Raw genomic sequence first — 24,482 nt, 5'->3', positions numbered from 1 at the left:
CTTTACTGGGGAAAAGGAAATTTTCAGCTTTGTTATAATCTTATGGGACCACTGTCATACATGTGTTCTGTCATTGACCAAAATGTCATTCTGCTACATATGGCTGTAGTTAATAAGCAGGTGCAAGGTGGGCGGATTACGAGGTCAGGAAATCGAGACCATCCTGGCTCACACAGTGAAACCCCATCTCTACTAAAAATACAAAACATTAGCTGGGTGTGGTGGTGGGCGCTTGTAGTCCCAGCTACTTCGGAGGCTGAGGCAGGAGAATGGCGTGAACCTGGGAGGCGGAGTTTGCAGTGAGCCGAGATCATGCCCACTGCACTCCAACCTGGGTGATAGAATGAGATTCCATCTCAAAAAAAAAAAATGAATGAAAATAAGAACAGCCATAAATTGGGTATGTGGGCACTTCTGTATGTTGTCTCCTTGAAGTGTCACAATCACTTTGAGACAGAATTAGTTTTGTTATAGTCATTATACAGATGGGGAATGTGGGTCTCAGTTAAGTAAATTACTCAGGAGACACGCCAAGAGCTGGATCTCTTTAACGCCAAAGGTTAATCTATAAACTAACGTGCTACACCGCCTGTACTGGCAAAATAGAATTACCATAAAATGAAATTTGCTTCCACAACTGGGCACGTGAGTTCAGTGAGGCTGGTGTTACCCATTGCTCCATGGGTCAGAAATTGGTCTTGCTGAAGCTTGGAAGGAGAAGCTCTTGGCTCAGGGAGTGAAAAGTTACTGACAGGTTATATGAGTGCAATTGAAGGTTATGCGTCCATAGAGCATGTGGTGGAAGGAGAACAGAGAGAATCAAAGAGAATCACCCAGAGCAGACTCTGTCTCAAAAAAAAAAAAAAAAATTTGCCCATCTAATAATAGGTTAAAAATTAGATACAGTCAACCACACTGGGTCTTACTATGTTAAAAAAAAAAAAAGAGTGCTTTTAGACAGTGATAGGAAAGAAGAAAAAAATTAAAATAGTTGATATGTTCTATGTGGGACTGTGGAATAAACTGCTTTTAAATAGAGTTTTGTATGAAGTTCTTTAGGCAATAAATAAAAATGGAAGGGAAACCTAACAGCAGAGAGCAGCCAGGACCACAGTTGCCTGTGGATGCAGAGACTGTGGTGGAGCCTGGAATGCCAAAGACCACGAGTCCCCGCGGGCAGTCAGTTCAGTGACAGCATTGCTAATTATCTGATCGGCAGGCACCCCAGTAGCACATGGACAGAACAGGGAGGCCTAAGATGAGTCCAGGCCATGGAAGGTCTCCAGTGAGGGGATCTTGGAAGATGTGAAAAGCATCCTGGAGGGGGAGGTAGCCCTGCAGCTTAGCGGTCCAGTTTCCCTCACTGGTCTTACTTGGTATGGCATAGAGGTGCTCACACAGCAGCCCCCAGTATCCTCCCACTTCCCTAAAGGCTTAAACACACCACGATGTGTATCAGTTTCTTAAAGAGCACAATAGCACATTACTGAACAACCAAAATTGCAGAGAAGTGGCCTCATTTCCTGGAAGTGTTTCAGGGACGGGGAGGTGGTGAGGTGAGGAAATCCTCATGACCAAAGAAACATGAGGCCTGAGGACTGGTGGTTGGGCTCAGCCACATGGAGACCACATCGTGCCCTACAAGAGCAATCTGGTGGTGTGGTGCTGGGGAGGAGAGACGGCCAGGGCAACAGAGCTTGTGCAGGGATTCAGAACCAGAGGGCTCCTCAGAACGGGCATAGGAGATGGTTCGTAAGGACCTGTCCCACTCCAGTGAAGGCATGAGGGGCAGGGAGGGAGGAAAGCAGCCCTACATAGGAGGATGCCCAGGGAGGGGAAGCAGGTCTTGGGAGAGCTAGGTTTCAGTCCAAGCAAGAAAGGAAAGAATGTTCCAGGGAGGGCCTCCAGAGGGCTTGGAGAAAAGGTTGCAGCAGATGGGGTCAGAAAAGGAGTATTCATGGCCTTGAGGGGGAGGTGAGCTGAGCTTCTTGCAGCCCCTGATGCAAACAGGGATGAAGGACATAGTGAGATTAGTCCTGAATCTGAGGCAGAGAGCGGTGAGGAGGCCGTGAGTTTGGGGAAGGGAGGGAAGGGCCTGGCTGGGAGAAGGCAGGGTTCTGGGCCCTCTACAGTCCTGCCAGGGAAAGTGAGAGCCCAGAGAGGCCCAGGGCTCCCTCCTGACACCTGCACAAACAGGTGTACCCCTGGTCAGGGGGTGCTCTGTAGACTGCTGTGGAGTGAGGGAGCAGCTTCTCCTGGGCACAAGACCCCAGGCACCTGCAGGATGCAGGGCTCCAGGCTCCCTCAGATGCCTGCTGATGGGTCTCCTCTGAGGGGCTGTAAACTGGCTTCCTGGGTACCCACAATGTACAAGGCACTTATTTTCAGTATGATGCCCCCGGCACTGCCAAAATCATACCCATTTATGATAGGCACAATTACTCGCCCCACTTTAGAGCTAGTGAAACTGAGGCACTGAGCAGTTAATCAACTTGCCCCAGACTCCACAGATAAACAGTCAGTGTAGAGCTGGGGGTCTCAACACAGCAGCCTCCCTCCATAGTGTGGGCTTATAGCCACTGGCTGTCCCTCTGCCCTTGTCCAAACTCAGCTGTCTGGGGTGTCAGTTTGTGCCTCTGGGCTACAGTTGAATGACCAGTTGCCTCTTCCAGGCTGGCTCCCATACCTCTCCCGACAGCAGTTTCTTAAATCCCAGAAGCTGATAACGGTAAATGGGCCTTGGAGAATGGAGGCAAGGGTGTGGGGCTCAGGACTTCTAGGTCCCAACATAGGCTGTGTTCCTGGCCCTCCCCTTGTAACAGAGGCACCTCTGTCCCTGGCTGATGAGTTTCCGCATCTGTAATTTCTCCTCAGCCTGGACCGCAGAGGCGGGAGCCCAGGAGATGCTGGCGTGGAGGCTGCTTAGTGGGATGATGTCATAGTGCACAAAGCTGGGAACCTGCTCTCACTAAAAAGGGATTATCTCTTCATCCAGGGTGAAGCACTTTTGTGGAGCTGACCAGGGTGCTGACCCAAAGGGCAGGCCAGCGCGTGCTGCAGGATGCCCACCTTTGCCCTGGAGGTCTCAATCCTCTCTACATTCTGAGGAAAACTCTTGGCCCCAGCAGAGGGCAAAAGTCCAAGGCCGCCTCCCACCCACCCCCAGCACTGGGTTTGGCCTGTACCATCCAGGACCCAGTGCTTCTGGGCCTGGCATTTCTCCTTTGGCAAGAGAGTGAGAAGAGACGTGACTGTGCTCCAAGGGCAGAAAGTGCCATTCCAACTTGAAATAAAGAGACTGTGGGCATTTATTCAGGTGCAGAGGTGGCTGATCAGGTCTGACCCAATGAGGGGCTCAGGGTTTCCACTCAATGACATCGATGGCAATCTGGGTCACCTTCTATAAGGCCTTGCCCTTGTAAGCCTTGCTGTCAGAGTCCTCCTCCAGGACACGGAAGGTGTGCACATGGGCCTGCAGGACCTTGCAGCCCTCAGGGACCTCTGGCAGCATGGTGAGGGCCTTGGTGGCTTTCAGGCACACCCTGCCCATGCATGATTGTAGCAGCTTCAGGAGCAGGCTGATGGCTTGTGCGTCCAGGCCACCTACTTCTCAGCAGGCCACCAACACAGGGAATTTCTAACAGCCTGTGGGGGCCTCTTCTCACCCCCTCTCACCCTAGCCCTCTTTTGACCCTGGTGCCTGCAGAGTCTCAAAGGGAGGTGCCACCCTGTCCTGCTGCTGCAGGGATTCCCTGATTCATTCATGCAGCGAGATGCTGAGGCAAGAGCTGGGTTTCCCCACCTCAGCAGTCTTTTGGGCCAGGTAATTCTCAACTTGGGGCCAAAGCTCCCCTGCTGTGACCTTTGGGTCTGGAGCAGCAAACAGAGCAAAGCCTTGTCCTCAGGGGCTCCCCTTGGGGATGACACAGAAAGTGATGGCAAGGATGGTGGTCACAGTGGACACAGGAGGATGCAGGGAGGCTGGGGAGGCTGCATTTTCAGAGAGAAAGTTCTCTCCTGGAAAGCCACTCTCCTGATCCCATGGAAAGGGACCTCTGTGCAAACCTAAGAAGGATGGGGCGGGGATGGGGCCTGGGAACATGCATTTCCACAGACCACCCAGGGTCTGGTTCAGGGGCCACACTTGGAGAAATACTCACCCGGGCCTCTAATGAGACTCTCAGAAGAAAGAGAAACCTGGACTTAGGGAAGGCAAGAGGCACCCCCCCCCCCCCCGCCCTCGCCAGCAAAGGGACATGGCCACGGCCAAGGCAGGGACTCTGGGGGTCGGTGACTGGCCCATCCTCACAATGAGGGCCCCAGTGTGGGAACACTCCCCAACCACTGCAAGCTCTGAGTCTTTGTGCTCCCCCAGTTTTGAGGCCAGGATGTAGACTGTGATCCTATGTGACCTGGACTGAGACACAAGACACTGTGCCTCCGTTTCCTCACCTGTGAAGGCAGACATCGCCTCCCTGGAGGGTTGTCTAAATGTGAGGTTTGGAGACAATGCCTGGCACACAGGACACACTCAGTGACCACTGGGTGTCAGGATCGTCACCAGTGCTTCTCCTGTTCTCGCCTTCCTCATGGGGTGGAGGTGCCAGACCCTCTCCTGCATCCTCCTGCAGGCAGGAGACAGCGGGTCCAGGACAAGCTCCCGGAGCTGCTCCTCCCTCTGCAGCTTCCACATCAGTGAGCGGATCAGACCCTTGCTGATGACATCGTGGGTCCCTGCACGACTGGAAAGGGCACTGAGGGTGGACCGGCCACACCCCCTCCCATGCTGGTTGGCCTGCAGGGCGCAGGAAGGATTTTGCAGAGCAACTTGGTGGGTTTGACAAGAGAACTTGTAAGTTCCCCATCACCCCACGAAGCTGCCTGGCCAGGGGCCTGAGAAGCCAGCAGGAGGCTGTGGGTGGGTGACAGCCATGTCAGCAGTTGAATGAGAGGGCAGGCGCAGAGGACCCAGGGAGGGCAGCCTTTGGTCGCTGGCATCTCAGGGGGCATCTGCCGTAGCAGGGCACAGTGGCCTGAGAGGCAGCAGCCAGCCCTGGGAGATCCCGCACCTCACTGCTGTGGGGCCCAGGCACACCAGGAGACCCTCCACTCTTCCCTGCCACTGCCCCAGAGTAGGGGAGCCAAGAAAGCCCCCGCTTCCCACCCCAAATATTTCAAAGGAGTTGGAGACTCACGCCTGGTCAGACCAGCCCTTGAGAAGAGCTTGGGTTCGACTCCGAGATGGAAGACCTAGAGTGGAGGCCAGTGTCTCACACACCAACAAGAGCTGCACCCCAACTGACGCCAACGGGAAGCCATAGGCTCTGGCCAAGGGGTCTTGAAGGGACCTGGGGCTCTATGGGAAGGGGGGCATCACATGGCACAGCTCGGGTACAGGTATGGGGAGAAGTACAATGAGGCAAGGCTCCCCCATAAACAGGCCCCACCTGGCTCCTCCCAGCTGGAGCTGGAAGCCTGGGAGGGAAGTGGTCAGTCCAGCCCCAAAAGCCTGTGGGGCAGGTAAGGGGTGAGAGATTTTATGGAATGTGGAGGCCTGTGGAGGAGACAAGCCAGAGGGTTGAGGAGGAACATCAACCCCTAGAGGGGCCTGGGCAGACACTAGCTTTCACTAAAGGGTTACTATTTTGTCCATCATGAACTTGTTTGAATTAATTTTTTTTTTTTGAGGTGGGGTCTCACTAAAAAAAAATTTTTTTTTTTTTTGAGGCGGGAGTGCAGTGGCATGAACTCAGCTCACTGTAACCTTCGCCTCCCAGGTTCAAGCGATTCTCCTACCTCAGCCTCCCAAGTAGCTGGGCTCACAGGTGCACACAATGGCTGGCTAATTTTTTTATTGTAAAGATGGCATTTCGCCATGTTGGCCAGGCTGATCTCAAACTCCTGACCTCAAGTGATCCACCCACCCCGGCCTCCCAAAGTGCTGGGATTACAGGCATGAGCCCATAATTAACCTGTGCCTGGCCTAATTTTTATTGTTAAATATCACATTAAAATATTATTTATCTTGATTCGTGAGATTTCTGGCCCCTGTTAAATTTGGCACCAAGACCAGCATCTCACTGGCCTCCCCGCAGTCCTGTGGATAGGGCAGGAATGGAGGCAGGGGCGGGAATGGAGGCAGGGGTGGGAATGGAGGCAGGGGCGGGAATGGAGGCAGGGGCAGGATGTCCACAGAGGATGGTGGCTGCTGTCCCCACAGGGCACCCAGGCTCCTCCTTTCTCCCTCCCTCTCCCCCTCCTCCTCCTCCCCCCACTATGTATGTGCCGCCTCCACACCCTTTCCCCCACTGGGCAGGGGCCACCTCCCCGAGCACCAGGTGGTGGGCTCCAGCTGATGTTGTGGCGGCCTTCCCTGGGGTCTGTGGGTCACTAGACCTCAGCCAGAGTCACCTCCTAGGACTGACCCCTAGGAAACCTAAGCCTACACGGTGCTGGTGCCTCTGAGGGAAAGGCCCTGGGGAGGACCTGTTGTGGGGACATGGTGCAGCCTCTCTCCTTGTGTGGCCCCAGTCCTTGCCCTCTGTGTGTGGTGGGAGGTCCCCAGACAAAGCACTGAGCATCTGGGTTCATTTACAACCTTCTGGGTCACAATGGTCTGTTCATCACTGGTGAACTTTACACCCCAGGTGATAATCATTTCAGGGACAGAACCTCCATCTCAGTGGCCTCATAGTCAGGTCCTGCTGTGATCCCCATTGTACAAATAGGGATAGAAGCCAGAGAGGTGAGGCGACCCGCCCAACTCACTCAGCTCATATCGCAGAGCTGGCAGAGTTCATGAGTACCTTGGACAATTGCACCAAATGCAATGGACTGGGACAACTAGATCAAGATGTCATTTCACAGAAATAAAGGGAAGGCCATGTACTTTATTCCAAATATCAACTCTGAGAGGAACCAGGTAATAAAGATAGTGTCAGCTTAGCAGCTCTAGTGATTGAGAAAGTCATAAGGCTTTAGCTAGTCCAACTCCAGCTCTTCCCTGTCCCTGTCCCCTGAGCTGATGGAGCTGACATGTGCACCTCTGCAGCCTCAGTTTCCCCTTCTGCAAAGTGAGGTTTCTGATTGGTGAGGGCCTTGCAGCCTGATGCCCACCCCTGCAGTGGCCGTGGTGAGGGCTTCCACGAGGAAATCTGACCCTGTGCAACACCAGCAGTCCCTCTGTCAGGGGAGGGTTAAAACTAGTGGGTGCCAGGCTGGGACCAGGGTCTCAGTGTCCTGCAGGGACTTCTAGGCAAGGAGTCCCCATCAGCATCAGGCTTTGTGCCAGGGCTGAGGTCCCGGAGGAACCAGACTTACCCCAACTCAAGCACACAAAATGAGGGTGTCGTGTGAGGTGACAGCCATATGCAGTGTGATGCTTGCAGGACAGAGACTGGGACAGGGGAAGCCTGAGGGGTCTCCACAGAGGATGAGTGACAGGTGCAGGGGACACCTGGCAGGGGACTCCCAGGCATAGAGCCTCGAGAAGCTCCAGGCGGCCCACAGGGCTGGAGCAAGTGAGTCCTGGGGCCAAGGTGGTCTGAGAGCAGGCTAGACAGGTGCCAGGCCCAGACCCAGAGAACTCATCCCTGGAGGACAGACTCATCTGGGGAGTCCTGGAGGCTGTTTGCAGGGAATCGACGAGACCAGAGTTGGATGGGTGGGCAGGGGTGTGAATCCAGAACTAGAGACACCCCATGGAGGGTATTGTGGTGACCCGGGCAGTTTGACTGATATGAGGACAGATTCAGGAGAAGGGGGAACAGGAGAGGGAGGAGCAAGGACAGCCCTGGGCGTTTTTGATGAACAGTTAACACTGTGATCATGTCAGCACATCCTGTATTTTAAACAAAATGCCCAAGGGAAGTGGTGGTCTGCAAAGTGTCCCCAGAAGGCAGCAAGGGCTTGGCTTCGTCTCCCCCAAGGCCATCCACTCATCGTCTTGCTCATAAAGGCTTACTAGGGGCCAGGCTGGGGGACACAGGGAGGGTGGGCCAAACGGAAGGGGACTGTCCAGTCAGGAGGACAGATCATGGCCCATTTTTGGAGCAATAAAGGGGGAGGGGGTCCCCCCTCTGCAGTGGAGGGATGCCAATACTGGTCTCACAGATCAAGCCGCACTGGCTGGTGATGGGCGCCCCTCAAAGGCAGCAGTGCCAGTGGAGAGACCAAGGGCTGTGGCGGGGAGCTCCTGGGGGACATGAAGAGGGAGAGGCTGACAGACCACAGGGTCCTTGTGGCCCGCCTTTATCCTCAGATCCAGGAGGAGTCTTTGGAGGGATTTGGGTAGGAGACTGATCATCAGATTTGTGTGCTTCTGATGAGAGGCTGGTGTAGAGCAGATTAGAGGAGGGAGGCCCAGGGCGGAGAGTGGGGTTAGCCAGGTCCGGGGGAGGTGAGGAACCTGGAGGAGGCACAGGTTTAAGCCACCCAGGGGCCCAGATTGCTGTGAAATGGGAGGGTGAAGCTGAATTGGGGGCACCAGAGGTTGATGGGGAGTAGCAGGCATTCTCGGGGGCTGCCCGAGGGAGACTGGATTTCAGAAACATGTATGAAAAATCATAAAAATGTACATTCCTTTTAATCAAGTCATTCCACTTCGAGAAATTTGTTTTGGGGGGATAAAACTTCAGCTAAAAATTCTTAATGTGTGGGAGGCTGAGGTAGGAGAATCGCTTGAACCTGGGAGGCGGAGGTTGCAGTGAGCCAACATTGTGCCACTGCACTCCAGCCTGGGCGACAGAGCGAGACTGTCTCAAAAAAAAAAAAAAAAAGTAAATGTGTTCATGGAGGGAAAAGTGGAAACAGCCTAAATGTCGAATGTTAGGGGGAGGTAAAATAAACTATGTTATATCCATGGTAGGGAACATTAAACACTTAAGATAAATATGTTTTTGACAACTGTAATGACATAATAAACATTTTAAAACATTTAAACATTTGAAACATTTCTACTTTATGGTAAAGTTTACTCTTTTTGGTGTAGCTAATAAAACCTAGTATAATTTTTAAAAAATCATTGACTCATGTAACTATCACAATTGAAATACAGAATATTTCCACCACCACCCCCAAATTTCTCTAAGCACCCCTTTTTTAGAGACACAGTCTCACTCTGTCACCCAGGCTGGTGTGCAGAGGTGAATCTCGGCTCACTGCAACCTCTGCCTCCTGGCTTCAAGCGATTCTCTTGCCTCAGCCTCACGAGTACCTGGAATTACAAGTGTGTGTCACCACACCCGGGTAATTTTTGTATTTTTAGTAGAGACAGGGTTTCGCCATGTTGGCCAGGCTGGTCACAAATTCCTAGCCCCAAGTGACCCACCTGCCTCAGCCTCCCAAAGTGCTGGGATTACAGGGGTGAGCCACTGCTCTCAGCCCTTATGTTCCTTTTATAGTCAAACCCTTTCTGTACCCCAACCATGGCAACCACTGATCTCTTTCTGACCCTATACTTTTGCTTTTTACAGAATATCATAGAAATGCAAATGTAAAGGATGTGACTGTTTTTTAAATTAAACTTTTTATTTTGAGATAATTGCAGCTTCTCATGCAGTTGTGAGGAATAATACAGAAGGATCCTAGGTACTCCGGCCAGTTCCCTCAAGGGTAGCACCTTGCAGCTACAGTAACGAGTCACAGCCAGGAGATTGACATTGATACAGCAAGAAGGGAACACTTCCCTCCCAAACATCCCTCATGTTGCCCTTTCACAGAAACACTCACTTCCCACTGTCCCAAAACCCTCCTTAGCCCCTGGCAACGACCAATTTGGTCTCCACTTGTATAATTTTGTTATTTCAAGAATGTTCTGCACATGGAATCACACAGTATGTGACTTCTGGGGACTGGCTTTCTCCCACTCAGCATGGTTTTCTGGGTGTTCCTCCAGGTGGCTCAATTGCAACCTAGTTTGTTCATTTTTAATGCTGACTAGGAGTCTAAGTATGTAACCTTCTGAGTCTGGCTTCCTGAGTTCAGTGTAACAATGTTGTAATTCATCCCAGTTGCCTTATGGATCAATAGTTTGTTCCCTGTTGTTGCTGAGTATGATTCCATTTATGAAGGTATCACAATGTGTTTAGCCATTCACCAGTTGAATGACAATTGGGCTGTTTCCACGTGTGTGTGTGTGTGTGTGTGCGCGCACGCGCACGTTAGGTCAAACCAGATGTTTCTGCTTCTTGCCAATGGTGAATAAAACCAGTATAAATATTTGCAAACAAATTTTTGTTTAAACATAAGTTTTCATTCCATTTGGATAAAAACCTAGGAGTAGAGTTTGCTTGATATGCATAAGCGTATGTTTATTAGAAATTGCCGGCCAGGTGCGGTGGCTCACGCCTGTAATCCCAGCACTTTGGGAGGCCGAGGTGGGTCGATCACGAGGTCAGGAGATCAAGACCATCCTGGCTAACACGGTGAAACCCCGTCTCTACTAAAAATATAAAAAATTAGCTGGTCATGGTGGCGGGTGCCCATAGTCCCAGCCACTCAGGAGGCTGAGGCAGGAGAATGGTGTGAACCCGGGAGGCAGAGCTTGCAGTGGGCCGAGATCGCACCACTGCACTCCAGCCTGGGCGACAGAGTGAGACTCCATCTCAAAAAAAAAAAAGAAAAGAAAAAAAATTGCCGAATCGTTTTTAGAGGGGAGGCTAGTGGGGGTGGGGACATAGGGGTAGGGGAGGGTTCAGTTAATGAAGCCTCCACCAGCCCAGCTGGGAAATGGGCCTGTATCCAGCACCGAGGTGCCCAGGCCCTGTGCCCAGACCTGAGCTAGACAGGGTCTCAAGATCGCAGTCAGTGAAGGGTCAGAAGCGGCATCTTCTGCTCCAGAAGCTTCTGTTCATGCAGGCCCTACCCCCTTCTCAGGGATCCCCAGGAACTGTTCAAAATGCTAGGTGCAGAGCTATGGCCAACTGTAGGGCACAGCCAGACACTCAGAGCTCAGAGGGACCCAGGGTGGGCAGGATTGGCTGAAGCTGGAAGTGGGTCCCTGCAGGTCACACCCCACCTGCTGCCTCCAAACCTCGGACATTTCAGGGGGCTTGGCCAGTTACAGGGAGGGAAAGGGAAATGGGGACCCTTTCAATTGCTGCCCTGGGACCCTAAGGTCTTGGGTAGTGACAAAGTACCTGGAAGCACAGCTGCCCCCAAGAGGCCTCCCAGGGTCCCTCCTTCATGGACAGGACTTCAGACTGGACAGTTACTTATCCGTTTTTCCATCAGTCTGTCCATCCATATATCTGTCCATACACACACACACCCATCCTTCCACAAGCCCTCTGACGCCTCCTGGGGCCTGACCTATATAGACCCTCAGCTCCTGATGTCCCGGGCAAAGCGGGATCAACCTAGCCCAGCCCCAGGTGAGACCTGAAGTGTGCCTGATCATGCACCATGGGAGAAGGGGGCTGTGGCACTGGGGTCCCCTGGGAGTACTTGTCCCTGCCCAGTCCAGAGCGCAGGCTGCAGATGAGACCCTCTGTGAAGACGATGAGGGGCAGGGGATACTCGGGATCCCATGTCAGCAAAGATGGCCTGGGGGCAGTGGCAACCTCAGACAGGCCTGGGAGCTTGAACCAGGGCTGGAGGGCAGAGGGAGGAAGGGCATGCTGGAAGATGGGTGTGAGCAAAGGCACAGGAGTGACCTCAGCGCCCCTTCTCTCAACAGGGATATGGCAGGTGCACATGGGCCCCTGTGGAACCATCCTGAAGGATCATCTCAGAGACCCTAGAACCTGTCTGCCATACCACGTGCCCTGCCACCCTGCTCACCACCCAAAAATTCCTTCCATTCTGCCGCATGGCTGGGCCCTGCACTGGGCCAGGCCTTAATAGGGGCAGGGGACAAGGGAGAGAGCAGGTCTGGGCCCTGAATGGGACACAGGCAGTGACCACCAGGTAAAGAAGACTGAATGAGCAGAGGATGCAGGGAGGCAGGTCCAGGGCAGGGCCCTGCGGGGTGCATAGGAGTTCTCTGGGGTGGATGGTAGACCAGGGCTGTGAACACGCACACTGGGCTGGGCCAGCAGGCTGACGTGTCCTAAGCCCCAGAGCCCTGCAGAGGGGCAGGAACAGGGCCCAGAGGGAACAAGGCTGAGAATAAAGGCCCTGAATGCCTCAGATCTGGCCAGATCTGCAACTCCTAAAGGCAGCTGTGCCTGTGTTGAGACGCTATTGAGTGGCCTTATTGTCCCTGTACCATTTATAAAATATGGGATACGTGTTGTCCAGCTGAGCCACTCATGGATTCTGTGGGGCCCATGGTCAGGATCTTGGTCCCATTTAACAGGTAGGATAACTGAGGCCTAGAGCAGTTAAATCCCAAAGAATGAGGCAGAGCCAGCTCAGGGGTGTCCTGACTTTCAGCCCAGAGCCTCTCACTGACAAATGGGGAAACCGAGATCAGGAAAGGAAGGGGCCTGCCCAAGCTCACATCAGAGCACACCTGTATGGAGCACACCTGTATGGAACACACTTGTATGGAGGGCGTCTGTATGGAGCACTGCCCTCTGCCAGGCACCAGATATGCTCAGGTGGGGTGACCTCCCTTTACCATTCCCCAGCTCTGACCCCATTTCAGGGATGCAGAAAAGAGGCCTCAGAGCAGAGTAAGGCCGAGTCAGGGCTACAGAGCCCGATGGCCACCCCTCCCCTGAACGGCTAGGAGGAGGGAGGGCAGCTGGCAAAGGCCTGCAGGAGCCCAGAGCGTGTTCTTCCAAGTGGAGCCTCTGCTGTGGGAGCCCCAGCCACAGGGTGAGACAGAAAAGGGGTCCCGCCCAAGCTCAGCCCTCAGCAGCCCTTGACCTCGGGCAGTTTGACTCCCTTCAATGGGCCTCAGTTTCCTCCTCTGTACAGGGGGGTGATAACAGTCTCTCCCCACAGGTTTGTTTTGGGGATTAAATGAGAATGCCTAGGGAGTGCCATGCCCATGGGGACCCTCACCTACCCGCAGCCATTGCTGTTATCTCCTGGGTTCTTGCCCGGGCCTGTGGGTGACACACTGTGTGATCCTGGGCAAGTGCCTTTCCCTCCCCGGGCCCAGCCTTTGCTCTGGTCAAGGAAAAGCTGGGTCAGGGACCCTGAGGACCAGCCATTCAGGAAACCAGTAGCTTCCTGGGTGAAGGGGTTGGCCAGGGAGGCCTGGAGGTGCAGCGAGGTCTGAGGTGAGAGTAGGGTGGGGGCCAGGCCAAGGGATGGGGGTGGGGGATTCACCTTCCCAGCTCTGGTGGCCCTGCCTGCAGCTGGCTGACCCTGGGAATCCCCAGGCTAAGGTTAATCTTAACATTGACCTAAACCAGAACTCAGGGTGACAAGGGAAAAAACTAAGGCAAGAAGAAGCCAAGGCTGCTGCGTGGGATGTGGGACAGGAGAAAAACAAGACAGATGTGGCCAGGGAGAGGGGGAGCGTATTTCAGGGCTGCACTGGGTGTTCATGCAGCTCACAGGTGAGGGTGGAACAGCCCTGTCCTTACATCCCACCTGCTCCCAGCCCCCTCCTTACATCCCACCTGCTCCCAGCCCCAGCCCCCCACCAGGCCTGATGCTGCCCCCTGGCTGCCTTCCCACACCCTGAGCTCCACCTTGGGTCCTGGAGCTCTGGAGGACCTGGCTTCAAGGGATCTTACCTACCCCTTCCAGGACCCTCTTTGACTAAGGAAAAGCTGTGGCCTCCCAGAGATGCAGCCTTTTCCCAAGTCTCCAGACTCTTCATCCCATCTCATCCCCAGCTTAGTGCCTGGTGCATACACGGCTCCCAACCAACAGTTTATCTGTGTATTTATGTACTTTTCTTTTCTTTTTTCCTTTTTTTTTTTTTTTTTTTTTTGACACAGGGTCTCCTTCTGTCACCCAGGCTGGAGTGCAGTGGTGTGATCATGGCTCACTGCAGCCTTGACCTCCAGGGCTCAATAGATGCACTGGCCTTAGCTTCCTGAGTGGCCGCATAGCTGCACCTATAGGTGACCGGCTAATTTTAGGTTTTGTTTTGTTGTGTTGTGTTGTAGAGACTGGGTTTCACCATGTTGCCCAGGCTGGTCTCAAACTTCTGGGTTCACACACTTCACCTGCCTTGGCCTCCCAAATTCTGGAATTATAGATGTAAGCCACTGTGTCCAGCCAACAGTTTAAATGAGGGAGGGATGGAGGGAGGGAGGAAGGAAAGAAGGAAGGAGGCAAGGCAGGAAGGAAAAGAAAGATGGGTCAGTCAATGAAAGTTATTACAAGAGGCAAAGAAGGACATTATATATTGATAAATAAGTTACTTCATCAAGAAGATGTAACAATTAGTACATGTGCGTCTAACCACAGAGCCCCCAAGTATAGGAAGTAATGACTGATGGAATTGAAGAGAGAAACAGACAGCTTCGCAATAATAGTTGCAATACTATACTGTCAATACTGGCTAGAACAATGAGACAGAAGATCAATAAAGAAGTAGAGGACTTGAAAAACTATAAATCAGCTAGACCTGACAGCATCTACAACAGACTCACAGAATACAGATTCTTCCCAAGCACACATGGAATGTTCTCTGGAATATACCATGTATTAGACCATGAAACAAATCTCATTGATTTAAAAGCACTGAAATCAAAGTATCTTCTCTGCAATAGAATGAAGGTAGAAATCAATAACAAAGGCAATCTGAATTCAGGAATATATAAAAATTTAAACACACTCCTAAACAATCAATGAATCAAAGCAGAAATTACAAGTGATGTTCAAAAATTCTTTGAGATAAATGAAAATGGAAACAAAGCACACCATACTTGTAGGAGGCTGTGAGACCAGCGCTCAGAAGAAAATGCAGAGCGGGGAGGCCACGGTGGGAAGATGGTATGAGGCCAGGAGTTTAAACCAGCCTGGGCGACAAAATCAGACCCCATTTGCACAAATAAAAATAAAAATAAACGGGGGTGCCATGTACCTGTGGTCACAACTACTTGCGAAGCTGAGGTGGGAGGGTTCTTGAGTCCAGTAGATCAAGGCTACAGTGAGCTGTGATCGTGTCACTGCACTCCAGCCTGGATGCAAGACTCTGTCAAAAGGGGAAGGGGAAGAGGAAGGGGACAACCTTTGAACTGCACCCCTGAGGTTGGACCCGGGGAGAACTGGCCTCACAGGAAAGAGAAGAGGTGCTAGATGGAATCAGACTCTCAGAAAAGACAGAAAGGAGATGAAGGGAAACACGGAGAAATGACTAGGACCCACTGTGGAAGACTCTGTGTGCAGCAAAAATGACGTAATGTGATAATGAAGGGACAGTTTCTATCTCCTACAGAGCAGAAGTGCCCCTGAGAGCTCCGGTGAGAGGACAGGCTGTGGGTTCCTGGGATTTCAGACATTTGGAGCGGGAATGCAGGGACGTAAGATGATGTGTTTTCCAGTCCCCTGGCCAGCAATGATGCTTCTCAGTTATGAACGTCCCCCATGGAGAGTCCTAGGGTCTTCCTGTCTGAGTCAACTTGTCCTCTCAGTTCCTCCTCCCTAGATCTCTTTAGAATTATTTCCTGGCTTAGGGTTTCCTGAGAGTGGAGGAGAATGATCTGTGGATGCCCCCCTTCCTCCCTCACCATGGTTGGAAGTCTGGCCAAGGCCACTTCATTAATGGACAGGGGACCTTTCCTATCTCCTCAGGGGCAGCCTCCTGAGTTGGTCTGACCCCCAAAACTTTGCACACCATCTGCACATGGAAAATGTGTGTCTGTTTATTGATTTATGAAGCCACCTAGAAAGATTAGCTATAAACAGTGTGTTTACTTAATTTTAGGATACATTTTCAGAGGCAACTAGGCAGAAAGGTGAACTTTCCCATCACTTAGACCTCAAGTCAGCAGCTCATGCAGCAGTCATTGCTCGGGTGACTCTGAGTGACCTGTTCTACCTCTAGAGCTGACGTTTCTGGTTAGGCTAAATGGAGGAAATAAAAATTCTCCAAACATTTCATTAAGATTCACTGGGAAACAGTACCCTGAGTGCTTAGAGCTGCACTCTTCACACAGAAGACACAGTAAGGGTTAGGGAACCTTCTCAGGGGATGAATACACACAAACTTTCACCACAGCAACCAAGAGCTTATATTGGGAATCTGATTCCGGCCTCTAGGGAAGCTGGAAAATCCAAAACCAATCCCATTAAACTATTTCATCCACTCATTGGAGGAGCCCCAGTTCTTATAAAACTGCCAGCCCTTCCTTCTCTCCCTCTCCTCACCCTCCACACACAGGACAGGGCCAGGTACACAGAGGAAGGACACTGAGGACCTGGGTGGTGGAGACACTGGCTTTCCTCTCTTCTCACCCATGGTGGGCTCTGCTTATCCTCATCTTTTCTTCCCCAGTTAGGGTTCCCTGGGAGCCTGCGAGTTGTCTGGGGACCTCATCAACATTTACACAAATGCCCCAGACTCTGCTCACCTCTTTCAAAGGGGCTCCTCCCTCTGAGCCTGCAATGTCTGTGTGATTGGGAGGTGTCACCTCCAGGCCCTGAAACCACAGCCCTCTGAGGATCTCTGGCCCAGGTCTGAGGTTCCTCTACAAGCTTTGGAGATGAACGAAGCCTCTGCTTTAACAGGAATAGATCCTGTTTATCAAAGCATGTAAAGGCCAGACATTCCTTTCTGTTAGGGGTCCTGAATAGTTGTTTCAGAGTGGATGAATGACTGTCACATCCTCAGTGGCCCTGCCACTCTGACAGATGAGTAGTCACTTGTCATACATCTTGTTCCCTTGAACTTCAACAATGACTAAAAATACAAAAAATTAGCCAGGCGTGGTTTCACTCTGGAGTGTAGTGGTGCGATCTTGGCTTACTGCTATCTCTGTCTCCCAGGTTCAAGCAATTCTCCTGCCTCAGCCTCCCGAGTAGCTGGGATTACAGGCACTTGCCACAACACCTGGTTAATTTTTTGTATTTTTAGTAGAGATGGGGTTTTGCCGTGTTGACCAGGCTGGTCTTGAACTCCTGACCTCAGGTGATCCACCTCCCTTGGTCTCCCAAAGTGCTTTGATTACAGGCGTGAGCCACCACACCCAGCCAACTTTTTTTTTTTTTTGGCTGCTGCTTTCAAGATTTTTTGTCACTTGCCAGTTTGATGATAAGTGTCTTGGTGTGGATCTTTTTGTGGTTAATTCTCTTGGAGTTCATTGAGCTGCTTTGATTTGTAGTTTCACGTCTTTCTCCAATTTGGGATAGTTTTTGGACATTTTTGCAAATAATCTGTGTTCCGTCCTCTCTCTTCTCCTTTGCTGAATGCATAATGTGTATCTTGGTCCTCTTGATGGTGTCCCATAGTCCTTTAGGATGCCTTCACCTTTGTTTGCTCTTTTCTTTTTTTTTTCTTTTTTTTTTTTTTGAGACAGAGTCTTGCTCTGTCCCCCAGGCTGGAGTGCAGTGGTGACATCTCAGCTCACTGCAACCTCCGCCTCCCGGGTTCAAGCGATTCTCCTCCCTCAGCCTCCAGAGTAGCTGGGATTACAGGCATGCGCCACCACGCCCGGCTAATTTTTTTGTTTTTGTTTTTGTTTTTGTTTTGTTTTGTTTTGAGATGGAGTCTTGCTCTGTCACCAAGCTGGAGTGCAGTGGCGCAATCTTGGCTCACTGCAACCTCTGCCTCCTAGGTTCAAGCAGTTCTTCTGCCTCAGCCTCCCGGGTGGCTGGGACTACAGGCGCGCGACATCATGCCCAGCTAATTTTTATATTCTTAGTAGAGATGGGGTTTCACCATGTTCACCAGAATGGTCTCGATCTCTTGACCTTGTGATTCGCCTGCCTTGGCCTCCCAAAGTGCCGGAATTACAGGCGTGAGCCACTGTGCCTGGCCTAATTTTTGTATTTTTAGTAGAGAAGGGATTTCACCATGTTGGCCAGGCTGGTCTCGAACTTCTGACCTCAGGTGATCTGCCCGCCTCAGCACTCCCAGAGTGCTGGGATTACAGGCATGAGCCACCGCACCCGGCCTGTTTGCTCTTTTCTGTTTGCTCCTCAGACAAAGTAATTTCAAATGTACTTTCTTCAAGTTTGTTCATTCTCTCCAATACCTGCTTGAACCTTCCATTGACTTCTTCTACTGAATTTTTCAATTTAGTTATTGTATTTTTCAGCTCTAGAATTTTTGTTGAGGTTCTTTTTATATCTCTATATTGATATTCTCATTTTATTAATGTATAATTTTGCTGATTTCCTTTAGTTCTTTGCCCGTGTTTTCCTTTAACTGAGCGTATTTAAGATGGTTTTAAGGTCTTTGTCTAGCAAGTCTGATACCTGTGTTTCTTCAGGAATAATTTCTTTTTTTTTCTTTTGTTTTGAGGTGAAGCCTCACTCTGTTGCCAGGCTGGAGTGCAGTGACACGATCATGGCTCACTGCAACCTCCACCTCCTGGGTTCAAGGAATTCTCCTGCCTCAGCCTCCCGAGTAGCTGAGATTACAGGTGTGTGCCATCACGCCAGCTAATTTTGTGTGTGTGTGTGTGTGTGTGTGTGTGTATTTTTAATAGAGACAGGGTTTCACCATGTTGGCCAGGCTGGTCTCAAACTCCTGACCTCAGGTGATCTGCCTGCCTCAGGCTCCCAAAGTGCTGGGATTACAGGTGTGAGCCACCTGGCTGGAAGTCTTATCTTAAAGCTTGAAGCCTCTCCCTTCTATCAGTGGCCTGCCCCAGGGGTGCCCAATATCAGCCTCTCTCTGCCCATCTTCCTTTCCCACTGTGCAGACTGGGCCCTGGAGGGGTGGGCTCTGCCCCTGAAGAGGCTGTGGAGTAGGCCACGCAGTAGCACTTGCTGTGTGAACAAGTGACTTTCTCTTGCCTGTTATGCATACTGATGGTGCTTATCAGCTCTCTCCCTACTTCCTGTCCTTTTCTCCTCTTAAGCCTGGATTCAAAAACCCACTCCTCCTCTACCTTCTAATTCATGGACCGCCCCCCCGCCCCAAGTCTTGCTCCTTGATATCACTGGATGCCACCTCCTCTCTGATTACTCTGCCTTACCTGAGGCTGCTGCCATCCCTCTGCTGGCCCAGTGCACAGCCTCCTGACCTGACTGCCCTTGTATTTGTTCTGCTTTTGGCAGCCAGAGTGCTTTCTACCCTGCTAGCCTGATGGGGTCATTCCCTTCCTCAGACACCCCCATTGAGTCCCATGTAAACCAGAATGTCAAGGCCAGCCTGCAGGCCCTTCCTGATCTGGCTCCCGTCTCTGGACCCTCCATGCTCCAGCCCCATTGCGTTCCTGTGTTCCCTGAACATGCCTTCCGCTGGAGGGAAGGACGTGCCTGGGGAAACACCCCTCGCATAGCCACAGAAGGAGCCTGGGCTGGAGGTTTGGGGGAGTCCTATTCCCATGTTAGCTACTGTAACATGGGAAGCAAAGGGCCTGCTCCCCCTCCACACCCCTCCCCCAGCCCTGTGCTGTATTCTGGGTGTCAGGTGCAGCTGAACCAGGGAAGAAGGCCAAATTTGGGGTTTGAGCCAGCCCTTTGGTTAGTGGAAAAGGAGAAAATAGGTCCAACCATAACCATTTTCTTCTTGCTTCTCACTGTTGTGTTTTCATGTCGCCTTAACGCCTGGTGTATTTACGTATTTCCTAAAAACAATGATTTCGCAAGCACCCCAGCTGTGATTTTCCCTGAGCCCATGTGCTCCACAACCTAGCTCCTGACAGGACCCCCTAGGCCTCAGATAGATCCTCACAGTGGCTGAGGCTCAACCTGCCCTTGGGTTTCTTCCCTGTTTCGTGGATGAGGTCAGCAGAAATTTTGAGGGAAGCTCACTTCATAGAAGTGAAGTGGGAAGCGCTTGGAGTAGTTCAAGGTCTCAGCAGGAGACCTTGTCATTTCACGTTCTCAGACAGCGAGAAGGCTGGCAGGAGACCATATCCTTGTAGTCGGTGGAGAAAGGGGAGTCACAGGGAGGGAGAGGAAGAGACCTGACCCATCCAGCAAGAACAGGGCCTGGAAGAGTGCCCTCCTTGTCTGAAGCTCCAGTGCAGTCCTTGAGGGTGTAAGTGTGTGACCTGCGGCGGGAGGCCACCAGGGGGTGCTGTGAGACTGGCCCAAGCTGAGCTGGGGGAGGAGGACCCCACATCTCTGCTTGGGACTCAGTGTCTTTTTCTTCCTTTTGCCTCAACCATTCCGCAGGCCTGAAGGCCAGAACTGTCTAGGGGAGCCCTGTTCCAGCTGTGGGATGCCTACAGATGTAGAGGTGCTCCCAGATTCTTACACATCTCTGTAATTAGTGGAATAAGTGGGCCATGAGTGAGAAAGGCTAGAGAAGGTTTGAGGAAGACAGTAGACAGCCTTATGCCATCCACGGAGCAGAGCATGCTCCGAGTGCAGGGCACATTCTTTTCAAGCAGATATGGAACAAAAGTGCACATATGCCAGGCTATAAAGAACATGTACCCTGCTGGGCCCAGTGGCTCACGCCTGTAGTCCTAGCACTTTGGGAGGCCAAGGCAGGGTGGGCGGATCCCTTTAGGTTAGGAGTTCAAGACCAGCCTGGCCAACATGGTGAAACCCCATCTCTAGATATATAGATATCTAGATAGATATCTATATTTATATATCCGGGCGTGGTGGTGCACACCTGTAATCCCAGTTACTTGGGAGGCTGAGGCGGGAGAATCACTTGAACCTGGGAGGCGGAGGTTGCAATGAGCTGAGATTGTGCCACTGCACTCCAGCCTGGGTGACAGAACGAGACTCCATCTCAAAACAAAAAAGAACGTGTCCCCAAATATCAAAGGGCTGGCTGGGTGCAGTGGCTCACACCTGTAATCCCAGCACTTTGGGAGACCAAGGCAGGCAGATCACTTTGAGCTCAGGAGTTTGAGACCAGCCTGGGCAACAAGGCAAAACCCCATCTCTACTAAAAGTACAAAAATTAGCTGGGTGTGGTGGTGCATGCCTATAATCCCAGCTACTTATGAGGCTGAGGCAGGAGAATTGCTTGAACCCAAGAGGTGGAGGTTGCAGTGAGCTGAGACCACACCACTGCACTTCAGCCAGGGTGGGTGAGCAACACTCTGTCTCAAAAAAAAAAAAAAAATCAAAGGGCTGAAATACAGGTTATGCTTTTGTAGTACAATGCAACGATGCTAGAAATCAATCACTAAAATGCAACCAGAAAGCCATTATGTGGCATCACCTCACCCCTAGCCAGGATTCATGGCCCTGGAAATCAACAAACAGAAGGTGCTTCCCGTCCACACAGCTCTGGGCTCTGTTGCTTTAGAGGCTTTAATTCCCAAGAGAGGAAACCTTCGACCAATTCCACAAGAGGCTGCCTCCCTGGCCACTGTGGGCTCCTTATGCCAGAGAACAATAGACATCCGGGGATCGAGCCAAACTATCAGGGTACTGGGGCACTGCTACACAGAGTGATGAAGGGAGGGTATGTCTGGAGCACTGAGAGCCTCGGGGTCCCTTCATGTCCTGTGGTAACAGTTACTGCAAACTACAGCCATGTAATTCAGGCAGGAGCGTGAATGGCCCAGACCCTCAGGTATAAGGGTTTGAGTCACCCCACCAAACAGGTAACACCAAGGTATCTGCTGAGGGCACAGAGACTACCCAATGGGTAGTGGAAACAGTCAGCACCAGCTGCGGCCATGTGAGAGTGACAGAAAGGAGGACACTCAAGAGTGAGGATGTTTCTTCTTTGTTTTGACGTGACTGTATTTGCATTTGTCGTAACACTGGTAACACTTTCTCTTCCTCATTTCCCTGTGATTAATACATTCTTATGTTAATAAGTGACCTACTTTTAAATTTTTTATTATATATGAACATTTATATATTTTTTATTTTATATATACACACACACATACACATATATATATGTACATATGTATGTTTTTTGGGTTTTTTTTAATGAGACAGTGTTGCTCTGTCGCCCAGGCTGGAGTGCAGTGGCACCATCATAGCTCACTGCAGCCTCGAGCTCTTGGGCTCAGGTGATTCTTCCACCTCAGCCTCCCAAGTAGCTGGGGCTACAGGTTCAAGCCACCATGCCTGGTTAATTTTTGTATTTTTTGTAGAGACAAAGTTTCACCATGTTGCCCAGGCTGGTCTTGAACTCCTGGGCTCAAGAGATCTGCCCACCTTGGCCTCCCAAAGTGCTGGGATTATAGGCATGAGCCACCTTGCCTGGCTGGTAACCTATTTTGATATCTAAGTTATGGAATATCAAAGGGGTGTGTGTGTGTGTGTGTGTGTGTCAGCTGGGAGAGTAATAAACATCACCTGAAGATGGATGAAGTGATCTACAGACCTGAGTCCTTTTCTGGGAGGGTTAGCTTGTTTGGGTTGTATGAGCCTAGTTTCATCATGTTCGGCAGAAGCATGGTGTTGCTAGTGGCTTTATTTGGAGGTTAATCTGGTTAGAGGAAGTGTGCAGAAATGCCACACTGACAAAGGTGGGCTGGAGTGGTTTTGTCCTGTGTCCACCTGGCTAAACTAGAACTAAGTTTCCCACAGTCCCCTTCTCCATATGATTTGGGGTCAGAATTGGCTAAAAAAAATTGTGAGATAACCGGGTGGCAGAAAGGAAGCGACAGCCATCACTCATTACAGGCCTGTTCAGTTGGAGGCCATAAGACAGATGCAGAGGGGCTGGGCCTGCCCAGGACCAGAGTGAGGGGAGCAGGCACCTGTGTGAGTACAGGGTCAGCACCTGAGAGTGAGCACCCTCTTAAATGGTGGCCCTAGGCACCTGCTGGGCAGACAGTAGGGCCCCCTGCCTGGAAGCTCTCTCTGTTCTCAGGAAGAGGGCAGCTCAGGTGTGACCTGCAAGAAGGAAGAGATTCTGAATACACTTCTCTGCTGTGGGCTGAACCCTCCCACTGAGCACCTTCCCAACTTGTTATAGAAAATCAGAGCTCGGGCTGGGCACAGTGGCTCACGCCTGTGATCCCAGCACTTTGGGAAGCTGAGGCAGGTGGATCACCTGAGGCCAGGAGTTCAAGACCAGCCTGGCCAACATGGCAAAACATCTCTACTAAAAATACAAAAAAATTAGCTGGGTGTGGCCATGGGTACCTGTAATCCCAGCGACTTGGGAAGCTGAGGCAGGAGAATTGCTTGAACCTGGGAGGCGGAGGTTGCAGTGAGCTGAGATTGCACCACTGCATTCCAGCCTGGGCAACAGAGCAAGACTCTGTCTCAAAACAAAGAAAAAAAGAAAACCAGAACTGGACAGTAGCAAAAGGGTCAAAACAGATTTTATCAGGAACTACTGCTGTGGAGAAGAGGCCTCGGTATGAGACTGGGCTCCATGCGAATATAGCATGGGCAAGTGGGGATTCCTCAGAAGGCAGGCCAGGGTGACCAGACGTCACCTGGGGGATTGGGAATTTGATCAGATAGGGAAGGTGATCAGATGTTAAGGGTAGGTGACTATGACTAAACCCACTTAGCAGGAATCTTGCTAAAACTGTGCAGTGCAGACGCAATTAAGGTGGGCACTGAAGCTCAAGGTCAAAGCCTAGTGGAGAAGGCTTAGAGGGGCCTGGCTCAAGTTTTTTCAAGGAGAGAGTCTTTGTCACACTGCATGCACGGTGGGGAGACCCCTGGGTTTCTGTGAGCCCTGACATTAGAGGCCTTGGGCCTGGTTCCTGGGGCACCTTCCAGGGTTCTGCTGAATGTGTCCCATTGCTGGATTGCTAGTTGGTTCTCAGATTGTCCCTGGCCTGGATGGTGGGGAGGGGAGGGTGGTGGTCAGCTGCCTGTCCTAGGCCTGAGGCCTTCAGTACTCCCTCCCTTCTCTGTGCCCCAGGGAAGGCAGTCAGGCCCCGGCCCTGGTCCTGGTCCTCAGGGATGGGCCCCTCTGCCTGGATGATGGAGAAGGCCTCTCTTTCCCCTCGAATTTTGGTCTGATAAGGCTTCCCATGAGTAAATCCAGCCAACTGGTGGAAAGGGCAGGGAGAAACCCACAGAAATGGAAGCAGGGTTCTGGGATCGGGTGACCCTAGGTGCCCCACATCCAGATTCCCGGTTATGCCAGGCAGTAACTCCCTCCTTGTTTGAGGCCATTTGAGTTGGGTGTCTGGGACCCACAGGATGGCTCTCTGACATGGTCTATAACAGACATTGCAGATGTACCCTGGAAGCATGGGGGGAGGGGCACCCGGCAGTGCTATCCCAGCCCCAGATACTGCACAGAAAAGGCCTAGAAATCCCATCATAGAGATGCGACTAAACTGTTGGAAATGCAAGGAGAACAAACATGACTCTTGCACGATAAGGGCACAGGTAAGTCTTTTAGAGAAGAGCTCCCGTGTGCAGGAGTGGTGGGCTAGGTTAGAGAATGGCTATGAAAGTAAACAGATGGAAAAAGATACCGTGAAATTCCTACTCAAAGGAAAACTGGTGTAGTTATATAGCTATCAGACAAAAGAAACTTCAAGGTAAAAGGTGTCATCTGGAATAAATAGGGCTATTTTATGCTAATAAAAGTTTTATTTCGGCTGGACGCAGTG

General features: G+C 51.4%; 1 protein-coding gene across 3 annotated transcripts in view; it reads left to right on the top strand.

Moving 5' to 3' along the window:
• DRICH1 (aspartate rich 1) overlaps window positions 1–24,482 on the top strand; it is a 51,034-nt gene that overhangs the window by 20,603 nt on the left and 5,949 nt on the right. For 2 of the 3 annotated variants that reach the window (XM_063808326.1, XM_016939562.4), the window contains one exon: window positions 2,996–3,311. The exons of the other annotated variant lie outside the window; for it this stretch is intronic. In XM_063808326.1, the coding sequence (XP_063664396.1) occupies window positions 2,996–3,000 (5 nt within the window). In that variant the 3' untranslated portion in view covers window positions 3,001–3,311. Of the gene's footprint in view, window positions 1–2,995; window positions 3,312–24,482 lie in introns of those variants that run through there. 3 annotated transcript variants of the gene reach the window in all.

The sequence above is a fragment of the Pan troglodytes genome, chromosome 23, assembly GCF_028858775.2.
Source record: "Pan troglodytes isolate AG18354 chromosome 23, NHGRI_mPanTro3-v2.0_pri, whole genome shotgun sequence".
Taxonomy (NCBI): domain Eukaryota; kingdom Metazoa; phylum Chordata; class Mammalia; order Primates; family Hominidae; genus Pan; species Pan troglodytes.
This window is presented reverse-complemented; position numbering and strand designations above follow the sequence as displayed.